The following is a 13,259-nucleotide window of genomic DNA, read 5'->3' as shown; positions in this document are numbered from 1 at the left end:
ATTATCTATGATCTTCTTTGAAATCAGTGCGGATACTTATCTGTACATCTGAAGACCTGTGTTCTAGATCTAACCGCACCTGTAGCCAAGCTGTTATAGTACAGCTGCAACAGTGGCATCTACCTGATAGTAGAAACGTGGTCAGGTATGTCCTGTCCACAAGAAGCAAGATAAATGCCATCCAGTCATTTACAGCCCCATAAGACTACTTTCCATCGTCAGTAAAGTGGTGTCGTCTGTACTATCAGGCGGCACTTATCAATAACCTGCTCAAGAAAATTCATTAGGTTCTGCCAGGACTACTTGGCTTCAGCCCTTATTACAGCCTTGGTCTAAAAATGGACAAAAGAACTGAATCATCACTTGACCACATTAGCACTAAGGAGTCCTAGTAAAATTAAGATCAATGAGGATCGGGGGACACCTCCATTGGCTGGAGTCATTCCTAGTATTAAAGAAAGATGAAATAAAAGCAGAAAACTCTGGAAATACTCATCACAGATGCTTCCAAACCTGGAAATAAAAACGGAGCTAAAATTTTAGTTCTGCAACCTCTTATTCGAACAAAGGAAGATAGTTATGGTTGTTGGAGGCCAATCATCTCAGCCCCAGGCATTGCTGCAGGTGTTCCTCAGGGTAGTGTCCAAGGCCCAACCATCTTCAGCTGCTTCATCAATGACCTTCCCTCCATCATAAAGTCAGATGTAGGGACGTTTGCTGATGATTGTATGATGTTCAGTACCATTCGCAACTCCAGATCCTGAAGCAGTCTGTGTCCAAATGCAGCACGATCTGGAGAACATTCAGGCTTGGACTGATAAGTGGCAAGTAACATTTGTGCCACACATGTGCCAGGCAATGACGATCTCCAACAAGACAGAATATAATCATCTCACCCTTGACATTCAATGCCATGACCATCGCTGAATACCCCACTAACAATATTCTGGGTGGGGGGGTGGCGGTTACCATTGACCAGAAACTGAACTGGAGTAACCACATAAATACTGTGGCTAAAAGAGCAGGTCAGAGGCTGGGAATTTTGCGGCGAGTAACCCACCTCCTGACTCCCCAAAGACTGTTCACCATCTACAAGGCACAAGACAGGAGTGTGATGGAATGCTCTCCACTTACCTGGATGAGTGTGGCTCCAACAATACTCAAGAAACTTGACACCATCCAGGACAGAGCAGCCCACTTGATCGGCACCCCATCCACCAGCTTAAACATTCACCCCCTCTGCCACTGATGCACTGGCAACAGTGTGTACCATATAGAGGATGCACTGCAGCAACGCACCAAGGCTCCTTTAACATCACCTTCCAAACCCTGTTCCATCTATAAGGACAAGGGCAGCAGACGTGTGTGAATGCCATCTGTAAGTTCTCCTCCCAGCGACGCACCATCCTGACTTGGAAATAAATCGCTGTTCGTTCACTATCGTTGGATCAAAATCCTGCAAGTCCTTCCCTAACAGCACTGTGGGGTACCTGCTGAATTCCTGTTCATAGATCTTTAGTCCAATATACTATATTTGAACAGCATATATGATTCAACTTGTTGATTCCTCTGCAGTGTATTACTTGACATTCAACACTTTAAAGTATTTTGTAAAATTCAACAAGAGTATAAAATCATGTTTTTCACTTTGTAAATTTTGCCAGTATTTGTATTTCCTGCAACCTAGCTTCATTGCAGGTGGCTGAGCAGCAACTCTTTTTTTTTTTAACTTTTCCTCTCCCTAGGCTTCTGATCCCTGACAGTGTTATGCACCATTGCTTCAATGCATAGTACTACTTCAGAAAATAAATGCTTATGGCTTTGCTTATCAGGATGGACTGTGGACAAGTTCATTCATTTCTTTTTCCCCACTCCATCCTCTTTCCTCCCCCCAAAAAGTGTGGTCGGGCATAAAAGTTGCATGGTTATACATTTCAACACTTAAAATGTCAGCACTTGAAGCTTGCAGCAGCACAAAAATTTTGATTAATTTTTGCTGCTTGATGTAGTTTTGTTTTGCATGCCATTTCATTTGTTGAAAGGTTATAAAAATGTATTCCTCCAACAAAGCAATAGGATTCCTAATATTTTCCAAAGGTTTTGGGTCACATTGGCATGGGCTCTGCTAGGTTTGTGCACTTGGGTGTGATGTTGTTGGAACTATATGTCAGCATGAAGATGTTGGACGGAGAAGCATGGATGAATGTCAGGAGAAACAGTTGCACTTGTATGTTGGACTGCTGAGCTTGTACTTCTACATAAACCAGAAAGTAGTGCATCTTGCTGTTTAGACCCAGAGCTCCACTTTGGCCATGAATACAACATTACAGAAACTATATTGTACTGTCATATGTGAATTATTCTACTAGTCTTCAGCTCTCTAGCATGCTTGTATTATTAAGGGAGTGGAAAAGTTGGGATTCACAGCCTGTGGAATTTCCTGCAGTAAGTGAGCGCTGCAAAATATTTTTCAATGATTGGCTTGTGGAAAATGTTTAGTGGCAAGGAATTGCTGATATATTGGACAGAATCCTCGATAACCTCAGAGGACATAATTTTGCAAATAAACTGTTCTTGTAATGAATATTTGGGACTCTCTTTTACAGTGAAAAGATGTTGGGCTGTTTTAGTAATGGTAAACTTGACCTTTTCCTTTTGTGTTGTTGCCTTAAAAGAGGTCTGTGTTGTAACGTGGGTTGAGTAACTTCTCCCTCCTGGGGAAGACTAGTAATGTGTGACCGTAAAGCAGTTTGCGATATGTTGAATCTTTTTTTTTAGATAAATGAATTGATTGATGCTCGAGACATGCATATGGGTGCTTGGTTTGAAGCTGTCATCGTCAATGTGACACAGGATGAGAGTGCAAGAAAAACTACCGACAATGAAGAGTCTGCGCATTCAAGCAAAGTGGCAGAAAACAAGATTGCTGCTGAAGATGTGATTTATCACATTAAATATGAAGAGTATGTTAAATAGACTTAATATAAGAAATATCAGTTATCTCGATTGCTGTTTTCACAAGTGCTGGGGTTTGGGCGGGGTTCTTCAATTTCTACATCCGTCTTTCAGCTTCTGATTTTCCTTTTCTGTTGAAGATAGTGACTTGTAGGGATGTGATTTCACGGGCATTGGCAGCCCTCTGTTAACTGTCTTCATTAATGAGACCTTGAGTGATTAATACCATTTGGATATTTGACTGGGTGTGGGAAGACCTCTTGGGTATATGCTTTGGTAGGGTGTATTTATCTGGGGAAAAGAAGCACCACCTGACATATAACCTAAATCTGGCTTTATGCAACTTAAAATTGTGACTCATGGTCCTCCCAACCTATCTAACTGGAACAAACTGCCAACTTGAACACAATGTTCACTTCATCTTAAACACCTCGATCAAATCACCCCACAGTCTAAGCTTCTCTACAAGTATTTTTTTAGTCTATCTTGATAATTAAGATACTTTAAACTCTGAATTAGACGAGTGTACCTCCTCTGCAACCTTTCCAAAGCCTTAAGATCACCCACCATGTGATGAGATCAAACTGGACACAGTATTTTAACGGAGGCCTAACTAAGGACTTGTACAAGGCCAAAATAGTATGTTTTGTCTTATTGTCAATTGTCTTAGCATGCATCCCAACTCCCAACACCCTATTTGCTCTAGCTATCACTTCGTAGCATTGTTGATGAACTTTAAGATTTATAAACTAGAACACCCAGATCTTCCTTTCCCTGTAGGGTGTATTTATGTTGAGCATTTGCCTTGCATATGCTGCACCTTTTTCAAATTAAAAATCATTTGTCAGTCATGGGCTCAGTCCCTCAACAGATCAAGATCCACCTGAACCATTCAAGCATCCTTTACAGTCCTAACACTCATACAGATCTTAGTATTATCTGCAAATTTGCAGATCGTGCCACCAACATCTACATCTAAATCATTAATAAAAATAGTCGAGCAACAGTCCCTACTCCAATCCCTACTGGCCACTACTGGTGACTGGTTCCCAAACAGATCCAAATCCATCTATAACTACTTTTTAACTGTATACTTCCAGCCAGTTCTCAGTCCAGCTCAATATATTACAATTATATCATAGGCTTCAATCCTGTAAAGAATCCTCTTGTGTGGTAACTTATCAAAAAGCTTTTTTTAAAGTCTACTAGGCTTCCTAAATTCACTGTTTTTCTTCAAAAAAATATAAATCAAATAGGTAAAACATTACTTTTCTTAATTTGAAGCCATATTGCGTGTCCCTAATATGTCCCTCACTATTCAAGTAATCATATATTGCACCCCTTATGATTTCCTAAGACAACCTTCCTATTACTAATGGGCCTATAGTTACCGTGGTCATTTTTATCTATTTATTTATCTCCTTCCAAGTCTACGTGAACAGTCCCAGAGTGCAGTGAACCATTAAAAATAAGGGAAAGGGTGTAATACCCATCATGTGTGCCTTTGGGTGGATATCATCTGGCCTGGCTGCTCTATTTAATTTCAGGTTCTTAATTCTGTCTAAAACAATAGATATACCTATGTTAATACTATTAGTTATAACAGTTGAGCATCATCTTCAAGAGTGAAGACTGACACAAAATTCTCTAATATTTTTGCTCTACTCTATACGTAGCCATACATACAGCTTAATATGAAAATTGTAATGCTGAAATTATTCATTTAAATCTGCCAAGTTACCCTGAAAATGGAATTGTGCAGTTGCGATGGAAAGACATCCGGCCACGGGCGAGGGTGGTCTTGCAGTGGCATCAGCTTCATGTTGGACATGTGGTGATGGTGAATTATAACCCAGATGAACCTAAAGAGCGAGGATACTGGTATGATGCAGAAATTCTACGAAAGAGGGAGACCAGGACTGTCAAAGAGATCTATGCAAAAATTCTTTTGGGGTAAGGAGCTAATAGTTTTCTGTAAGCTTTGAGCTTTTATCTTGTTTCAGGAGTGCTCATTGTACTAAGCTGCTGAAGAGTTGTGAATTATTTTGACTTTTCAGATGAGGTGGGTTGTCTGGTTCAAATGCACAGTGGTCTGTCTGATTTGAATAAACCTTCCTGTTTGCTTTTAAAATAAAATGTGCTGGAGCTCTAAGATACATTATCTACAGTTAAACATTGAGAAGACCGAAGCTATTGTCTTTGGCTCCTGCTGCAAATGCCATACCCTCGCTCTCATTCATTCAGCATTCAATTGAATAATCAATTGTGAAAGAGTTTCAAAAATCGCTCATATTTTTGATGCAAACAAAATAGCACCTAACGAGGCTGTCAGCAGTTATTGAATGGTCTTCATGAAAGAGGAATTGGGAAGCCTGATGAAGGGTATGTGCCATAGCCTAATCTCAATGCCAAGTATGTTTATGTTTTTATGTACTTTAAATACAGCAATATATTTCAATAACGTGCACATACTTACAAATCTGTAGCCTGTTTGGTTTTGCCCATAGTGTGCACATCATACCCTTATTGTTATAAAACAATGTGTCCTTTGATGTGCCATGAGGAACATCATTGGACATTTGTTAATGTTGACTAAAAAACTTTGGAATGCTGATAATTCACAATAACATGGCAGAAAAACTCTTGTGGAGTTGTAATTTAGATGTTTAATTTCTCCCATCCGTGTATCCCATGGGTGTATGCTGGAATCCAGGTGATAGCAGGTGGTGGTCAGACTTCTTGCCCTTTGATGTAATCTAATGCATTTTTGTTAATCATTTTCCTTTTTTTTTTCATAGGGATGCTGGTGATTCTTTGAACGATTGCAGAATCTCACTGGTGGATGAAGTCTACAAGATTGAGGAGCCGGGAAGTGTTGGAATCAATGGATCTGAAAGTCCCTTGAAAAGTAAGGTTCTTGAGAAGATTAGAATTAGAATATTACAGCGCAGTACAGGCCCTTCGGCCCTCGATGTTGCGCCGATCATCTGACCTACACTATTCCATTTACATTGGTGGTTTGTCATTTATAAGTTCCCTGTGTCCTGGAACTGAATATAAGAATGTGTGCTTTCTGTATTGGGACTAGATACCCTTGTTATTCCAAACAACTATATAATATAGTAGCTTTCTGAACTGAGCTGTATCAGTTTGTTGGGATCCTGGTTTATGTCTACTATTGTACAGTGAGTTGCCTACCTCAATGTGAAATTGCCAAGTGTAGGCTAGCTGCTTTGCCTCACAAGGGAGTACAGTTTGAACTTGAAACATGTTGGCTTAGTTGGGACACTCCAGAAGGTCAAGAGGAGGGAAAAATTAACAGCGCTGTTTCATTTTGCCGTACTGTTCTTGTTTGCTTCCCTAGTAAATTTTAAAGTAGTGTTGAATCTCTAAACTGTGTATTAGATAGCAATTTGGTGTGTTTATATTTTTATTGTCTGTAGGACAGAATGGACCTGAATGCAAGCATTGCAAAGATAACCCCCTCAAGGACTGCAAGCAGTGTGCCTGTCACATATGTGGTGGGAAGGGTGACCCAGAGAAGCAGCTGCTATGTGACGAGTGTGATATGGCTTATCATACCTACTGCCTCAATCCTCCTCTCTCTAGCATACCAGAGGTTGAAGACTGGTATGTTGGCCTCCGCTCTTGTACCTTTTGGTTTCAGTTGGTGAAAGAAAAGAACATTAATAAACTTATGAACATTTTTTAGTGTGTTGAATAATAGGTTTTAAAGCTCCTTGTGTTGACAGTTCCTCGTGGCACACAACTCAGTGAGAATATGCTGGAGAACATTGCTAATAATTTTTTTCCTTGGCCTTGATCACATGCTGTGGAATGTATGTAACTGATTATAGAACCATAGAATGGTTATAGCACAGAAGAAGAGGAGATTAGTTTCCTGCCTGTGGGCAGGGTAATGATTAATTGAGAAGCAACTCTCACCCCTTGACTGACATTTTTGCTATACCTAAGGAGTAATATTTTATCTACTACTGACTGCATAGAATTATTGCATCTTAGACTAGATCCAAAGTACTTCATGGAATGCAGGCACTGTTATGTAAATAAATATGGTAGCTATTTTGCATATTGTAAAGTCCCATAAACGGTGCTCCAAAGAGGACTTGTGAAAATTATGCATGGATCTATTTTATTCATTCTTCGGAGGTGGACATCACTGGCAAGGTCAGCATTTATTGCTCTCGAGAAGGTGGTGACAAACTGCCTTCTTGAACTGCTTCAGTCCATGTGGCAAGCAGTTTGGCACAACTGAGTGGCTTGCTAGGCAATTTCAGAGGGCAGTTAAGAGTCAACCACGCCACTGGCTCTGACGTCACATATATGCTGGACAGGGTAAGGATGGCAGGTTCCTTTCCCTAAAGGATATTAGTGAACCAGACGAATTTTATATGGTAGTTTCATGGTCACCATTACTGTTACTAGCTTTTTATTCCGGATTTATTTAATTAATGATTTTAAATTCCCAGCTGCTGTGGTAGGATTTGAACTCGTGTCTCTGGATTATTAGTCCAGCAACACAACCACTATGTTACCATATCTACTAACAATATTTGGATTGTTATGCTATAGTACATTTACTGTTCAATGTTGGCACTAAGGTAAACAAGGCAGCACTGAGACCAATTAATGTATCTTTCGCCAGTACCTACAGAATAGGCAGTATCAGAGTAGAGATGTAAATGTTAGCTATCATTTTTTTTTCTCCTAGCTTCGTCGTTCTGGTCTGTGGGCATTCTCCAGGCAAGGGGGAAGCATGTTAGCCAGAAAATAGCATCACTTTGTGACTTTCAAAGAATAGCATATGTACAATTATTACTGACTTTGTGGGTATTTACCACACAAAATAAACATGGAAGTTTCCACTGCATCGCATCAAAGGCAGTTGCAGAACTGGTGGTTTTTGTCACAGTTCTCTATTTTAGATTTTATCCATGTATATATGTTTATATTAAACAACCTCAGATCACACTTCAAGTAATCAATGAATAAATTGCTTGCTGAACATAACTAAAATCATGTCTTGCATTTGGGCAGGAAGGTAATTTTCTGCAAAGGCCTGCAATTAGATGCAATTCTGACTTGAGATGTATTTATTGGATAATTTGCTTCCCACATCCACCGTCCCCCCCCCCCCGTCCCCCTTCCGCCCAACTCGAGCAAAGCTTCTGTTAAGACCCAGAGAATAACTTGGAAGTTAAAGAACTCTGCTTTTAAAAATTTACATCTGTGACTGAACATTAAAGAAATTTAGGGCATTGTTCAGTAATAAAGCTATAAATCCATTCTGCAGTCTTCATCAATTTGATGAAGAAACCTCTGTTGCTCTAATTTATTCTATTTTGGCTTTTGTCAAGTTTCTTCTGTTTGAGTAGAAAAAATACATGTTCAATATAATGTATTTCTATCCTCCTGAAAGGCGGTCGGTGTCCCTTTTTAAATCTACCAGCTATGCAGGTAGATAAACCCCATATTGTGGCATCCTTGCAAGAATTCAAAGTCTAATCAAGGTGGAAAGCATGCTATTGAATAGCATTCTGGAGCACTGTAGAAGAAAGTATTTGAGTTTGACTGCTGAGTTTTTAATAATTTGCATCTTTTTTCCACTGCCCCCAGTGAAGACTAATTTGTCTCTTTTGTCATGTTTGTAAAGCTTTTGCAGATTGTAATTAACCTTGTTAGTCAACTCAATGTGTGTTGTGGGGTCTGTTCACAGGTATTGTCCTCTATGTAAAAATGATGCTAATGAAGTGGTGCTAGCTGGTGAGAAGCTGAAAGAGAGCAAAAAGAAGGCTAAGATGGCTTCTGCTAACTCTGCCTGCCAGAGAGATTGGGGCAAGGTGAGTAAATTGCAAGTCAGGTATGATGGGGCCAGGAGTTTAAGGTGACTATATTTCAGATGTTGAATGCAGTTTAAATGAGGGCAGAAATGGAAGGTAGGTAAACCATTCCAAGATATTTCTGCAACTAAATCTGATGTTTAAAGCACTAAGTGAGATTTTGCTGCCGTAGTTTACTGGATAAATTTACTTCGAATAACACAATTCTTTTTCTTTACTGATACTGTGAATTTCTGTAGGCAGTGGCATTCTTAAAATACTGTGAAGTTGACAATGCTACACTCCAACTTGGCTTCCATAGCAAAACTTAAAACTAGGCGGCGATGTGATAGCTTGATAGTGGTACACAAAGACATGTTTATTAAGTACAATCCTGTTTGATTTTACCTTGATTCCAATTATCGTGTTTCATAATGTCTCTGAATCCCCTCAACTGTATACTGCATGCAAAAGTAAATCTATGGTCAGAACTTTTTTATGCCCTTGTAGCCCTTTTTTACATTAAGACACGTTGAATGCCTTCAGTTGTTTATATTAATTTTTATATGGTTTATTCCAGGGTATGGCCTGTGTAGGTCGAACAAAAGAATGCACAATTGTCCCCTCTAACCACTATGGGCCTATCCCTGGTGTTCCTGTGGGCACTCAGTGGAAATTCAGGGTCCAGGTATGTTTGCTTTCTATTTACAGTTCTGGTTAGATGAAATGGGCTTGAACTATTGTATTGAAACATATTTCAATCAATGTATTTCACATTACTGGAACTACATTTTTATCCCTTTATTTAATTGAAAAAAAGTAAAGTTAATGCATTCCACTTGTTGAGCAGCAGTTTTTTTTATTCGTTCACGGGATGTGGGTGCCACTGGCCAGAACAGCATTTATTGCCCATCCCTAATTGCCTTTGAGAAGGTGGTGGTGAGACGCCTTCTTGAACCGCTGCAGTCCATGTGGGGTAGGTACACCCACAGTGCTGTTAGGAAGGGAGTTCCAGGATTTTGACCCAGCGCCAGCGAAGGAATGGTGATATAGTTCCAAGTCTGGGTGGTGTGTGGCTTGGAGGGGAACTTGCAGGAGGTGGTGTTCCCATGCATCTTCTGCCCTTGTCCTTCGAGGTGGTAGAGGTTATGGGTTTGGAAGGTGCTGTCTAAGGAGCCATGGTGCTTTGCTGCAGTGAATCCTGGAGATGGTACACACTGCTGCCACTGTGCATTGGTGGAGGGAGTGAATGTTGGTGGATGGGGTGACAGTCAAGCGGGCTGCTTTGTCTTTGATGGTGTCGAGCTTCTTGAGTGTTGTTAGAGCTGCACCTGTCAGGCAAGTGGAGAGTATACCATCACACTCCTGACTTGTGTCTTGTAGATGGTGGACAGGCTTTCGCGAGTCAGGAGCTCAAGTTACTTACCACAGGATTACGAGCCTTTGACCTGATCTTGTAGCCACAGTATTTATATGACTACTCCAGTTCAGTTTCTGGTCAGTGGTAACCCCCAGAATGTTGATAGTGGGGGATTCAACGATCGTAATGCCATTGAATGTCATGGGGAGATGGTTAGATTCTCTTTTGATAGTCATTGCCTGGCACTTGTGTGGCACAAATGTTACTTGCCACTTATCAGCCCAAGCCTGGATATTGTCCAGGTCTTGCTGCATTTCTACATGGACAGCTTTGGTATCTGAGGAGTCGTGAATGCTGCTGAACATTGTGCAATCATCAGCAAACATCCCCATTTCTGACCTTATTACTGAAGGAAGGTCATTGATGAAGCAGCTGAAGATGGTTGGGCCTAGGACCCTACCTGGAAGAACTCTTGCAGTGATGTCCTGGAGTTGAGATGATGGACCTCCAACAACCACAACCATCTTCCTTTGTGCTAGGTATGACTCCAACAGCGGAGAGTTTTTCCCCGATTTCCATTGACTCCAGTTTTGCTAGGGCTCCTTGATGCCATACTTGGTCAAATGCTGCCTCGATGTCAAGAGCAGTCACTCTCACCTCACCTCTTGAGTTCAGCTGTTCTGTCCATGTTTGGACCAAGCTGTAATGAGGTCAGGAGCTGAGTGACTCTGGTGGAACCCAAACTGTGTGTTAGTGAGCAGATTATTTCTAAGCAAGTCCCGCTTGATAGCACTGTCGACAACACCTTCCATTACTTTACTGATATCGATAGTGGACTAATGGGGTGATAATTGACTGGGTTGGATTTGTCCTTTTTGTGTACAGGACATACCTGGACAATTCTCCTCATTGCTGGGTAGATGCCAGCATTGTAGCTCTACTGGAACAGCTTGGCTATGGGTACGGCAAGTTCTGGAGCAAGTACTATTGCCGGAATGTTGTCGGGTCCCATAGCCTTTACAGTATCCAGTGCCTTCAGTCGTTTCTTGATATCACATGGAGTGAATCGAATTGGCTGAAGACTGGCATCTGTGATGCTGGGGACATCAGGATGAGGGCAAGATGGATCATTCACTTGGCATTTCTGGCTGAAAATTGTTGCAAATGCTTCAGCCTTATCTTTTTCACTGATGTGCTGGGCTCCCCCATCATCGAGAATGGGAATATTTGTGGAGCCACTTCCTCCAGTTAGTTGTTTAATTGTCCACCGCCATTCACGAATGGATGTGGCAAAACTGGAGAGCTTTGATCTGATTCGTTGGTTGTGGGATCGCTTGGCTCTGTCTATTGCATGCTGCTTATGCTGTTTGTTACGCAAGTAGTCCTGGGTTGTAGCTTCACCAAGTTGACGCCTCATTTTGAGGTATGCCTGGTGCTGCTCCTGCATACACTCCTACACTCTTCATTGAACCAGGGTTGATCCCTGGCTTGATAGTAATGGTAAAGTGGGGATATGCTGGGTCATGAGGTTACCGCCCACAGCGCCTCATGAATGCCCAGTTTTGCGTTGCTAGAACTGTCCGAAATCTATCCCGTTTAGCATGGGTAGTTGTGCCACACAACACGATGGAGAGATCCTCAATGTGAAGATAGGACTTTGTCTCCACAAGGACTGTGCAGTGGTCACTCCTACCAATACTGTCATGGACAGATGCATCTGCGACAGGCAGTTTGGTGAGGATGAGGTCAAGTATGTTTTTCCCCCTTTTTGGTTTCCACACCACCTGCCGCACACCCAGTCTAGCAGCTATGTCCTTTAGGAATCGGCCAGCTCGGTCAGTAATGGTGCTACCGAGCCACTCTTGGTGATCGACATTGAAGTCCCTCACCCAGAGTAAATTATGCGTCCTTGTCACCCTCAGTGCTTCTTCCAAATGGTGTTCAGCATGGAGGCGTATTGATTCATCAGCTGAGGAGGGTGTGGTGGGTGGATGGTAATCAGAAGGAGGTTTCCTTGCCCATGTTTGACCTGATGCCATGAGATTTCATAGGGTCGGGAGTCGATGTTGAGGACTCCCAGGGCAACTCCCTCCCGACTATACCACTGCTGCCATCTCTGCTGGGTCGGTCGTGCCGATGGGACAGGACATACCCAGGAATGGTGATGGCGGTGTCTGGGACATTGTAAGGTATGATTCCGTGAGTATGATTATGTCAGGCTACTGCTTATCTAGTCTGTGGGACAGCCCTCCCAACTTTGGCACAAGCCCCCAGATGTTAGTAAGGAGGACTTTGCAGGTCGACAGGGTTGGGTTTGTTGTTTGCGGTGCCTAGGTCGATGCTGGGTGGTCGGTCCGCTTTCATTCCTTATTAACTCGGTGGCGGTTTGATAAACTGGCTTGCTGGGCCATTTCAGAGGGCATTTAAGAGTCAAACACATTGCTGTGGAGAGATCATTAGCAAGCTTTTGTTACCAGATCTTGTATTACTAGTATGCGAGGGGGGTAAATGTTAAGGCTTTTAAATCCGCGCATTTCATAAAAAGGTATTTTTAGGTTCCCCTGATGCCTAAGTTGATCCAGTGACACTTGATCCCTATAGATCAGGAGCTGCCTGATTAGAGAGGGGAAATCAATTGAAGTTTAAGCTCCTTATTGCTTATCAGCAACCTCTAGAAGTCTATGAATACTGGGAGTGAGTTTGGGGCTTGGTTCTGACCTAGTCATCATAAAGCCTACCATTACACTGTGAATAGTGCGTACCTTTGTGCATTGACCTCAATGTGACCATAAAGATAAAGGTAGCTGAAATGCCTTGTGGTCTGTTTGCTGTATTCATTAAAAGCGGCTTCATAGATACCTAAGTTCTTAAAAAATTGGTATTGTATACTCAGGTAGTGCTGCAGCTCACTGTAGCACTGATGGTGAGACCATCTTTAGTGCCTTTGTATTACACTGCCTTACTGGTACATGCTGCAAGACATTTTGAGTTGTGCAGCTGGTAAAGCCATACCACTGCCCTTAGTGTAGATGAGGCATGGATTTCTCTGCATTGTACATAAGAAATGAAGACCAATTAGACTGATGTATAATCTGACTCAGATC

The 13,259-nt window shown here is 41.7% G+C and overlaps 1 protein-coding gene across 1 annotated transcript in view; it reads left to right on the top strand.

Annotated features, from left to right (window-relative positions):
• The window catches only part of uhrf1 (ubiquitin-like with PHD and ring finger domains 1), a 39,218-nt gene that overhangs the window by 7,294 nt on the left and 18,665 nt on the right, over positions 1-13,259 (top strand). The window contains exons 3-8 of the mRNA XM_068016567.1: positions 2,779-2,963; positions 4,693-4,908; positions 5,754-5,863; positions 6,399-6,585; positions 8,693-8,816; positions 9,376-9,483. Coding sequence (XP_067872668.1) covers positions 2,779-2,963; positions 4,693-4,908; positions 5,754-5,863; positions 6,399-6,585; positions 8,693-8,816; positions 9,376-9,483 — 930 coding nt within the window. The remainder of the gene's footprint in view (positions 1-2,778; positions 2,964-4,692; positions 4,909-5,753; positions 5,864-6,398; positions 6,586-8,692; positions 8,817-9,375; positions 9,484-13,259) is intronic.

The sequence above is a fragment of the Heterodontus francisci genome, chromosome 36 (assembly GCF_036365525.1).
Source record: "Heterodontus francisci isolate sHetFra1 chromosome 36, sHetFra1.hap1, whole genome shotgun sequence".
In the NCBI taxonomy this organism is placed as follows: Eukaryota; Metazoa; Chordata; class Chondrichthyes; order Heterodontiformes; family Heterodontidae; genus Heterodontus; species Heterodontus francisci.
This window is presented reverse-complemented; position numbering and strand designations above follow the sequence as displayed.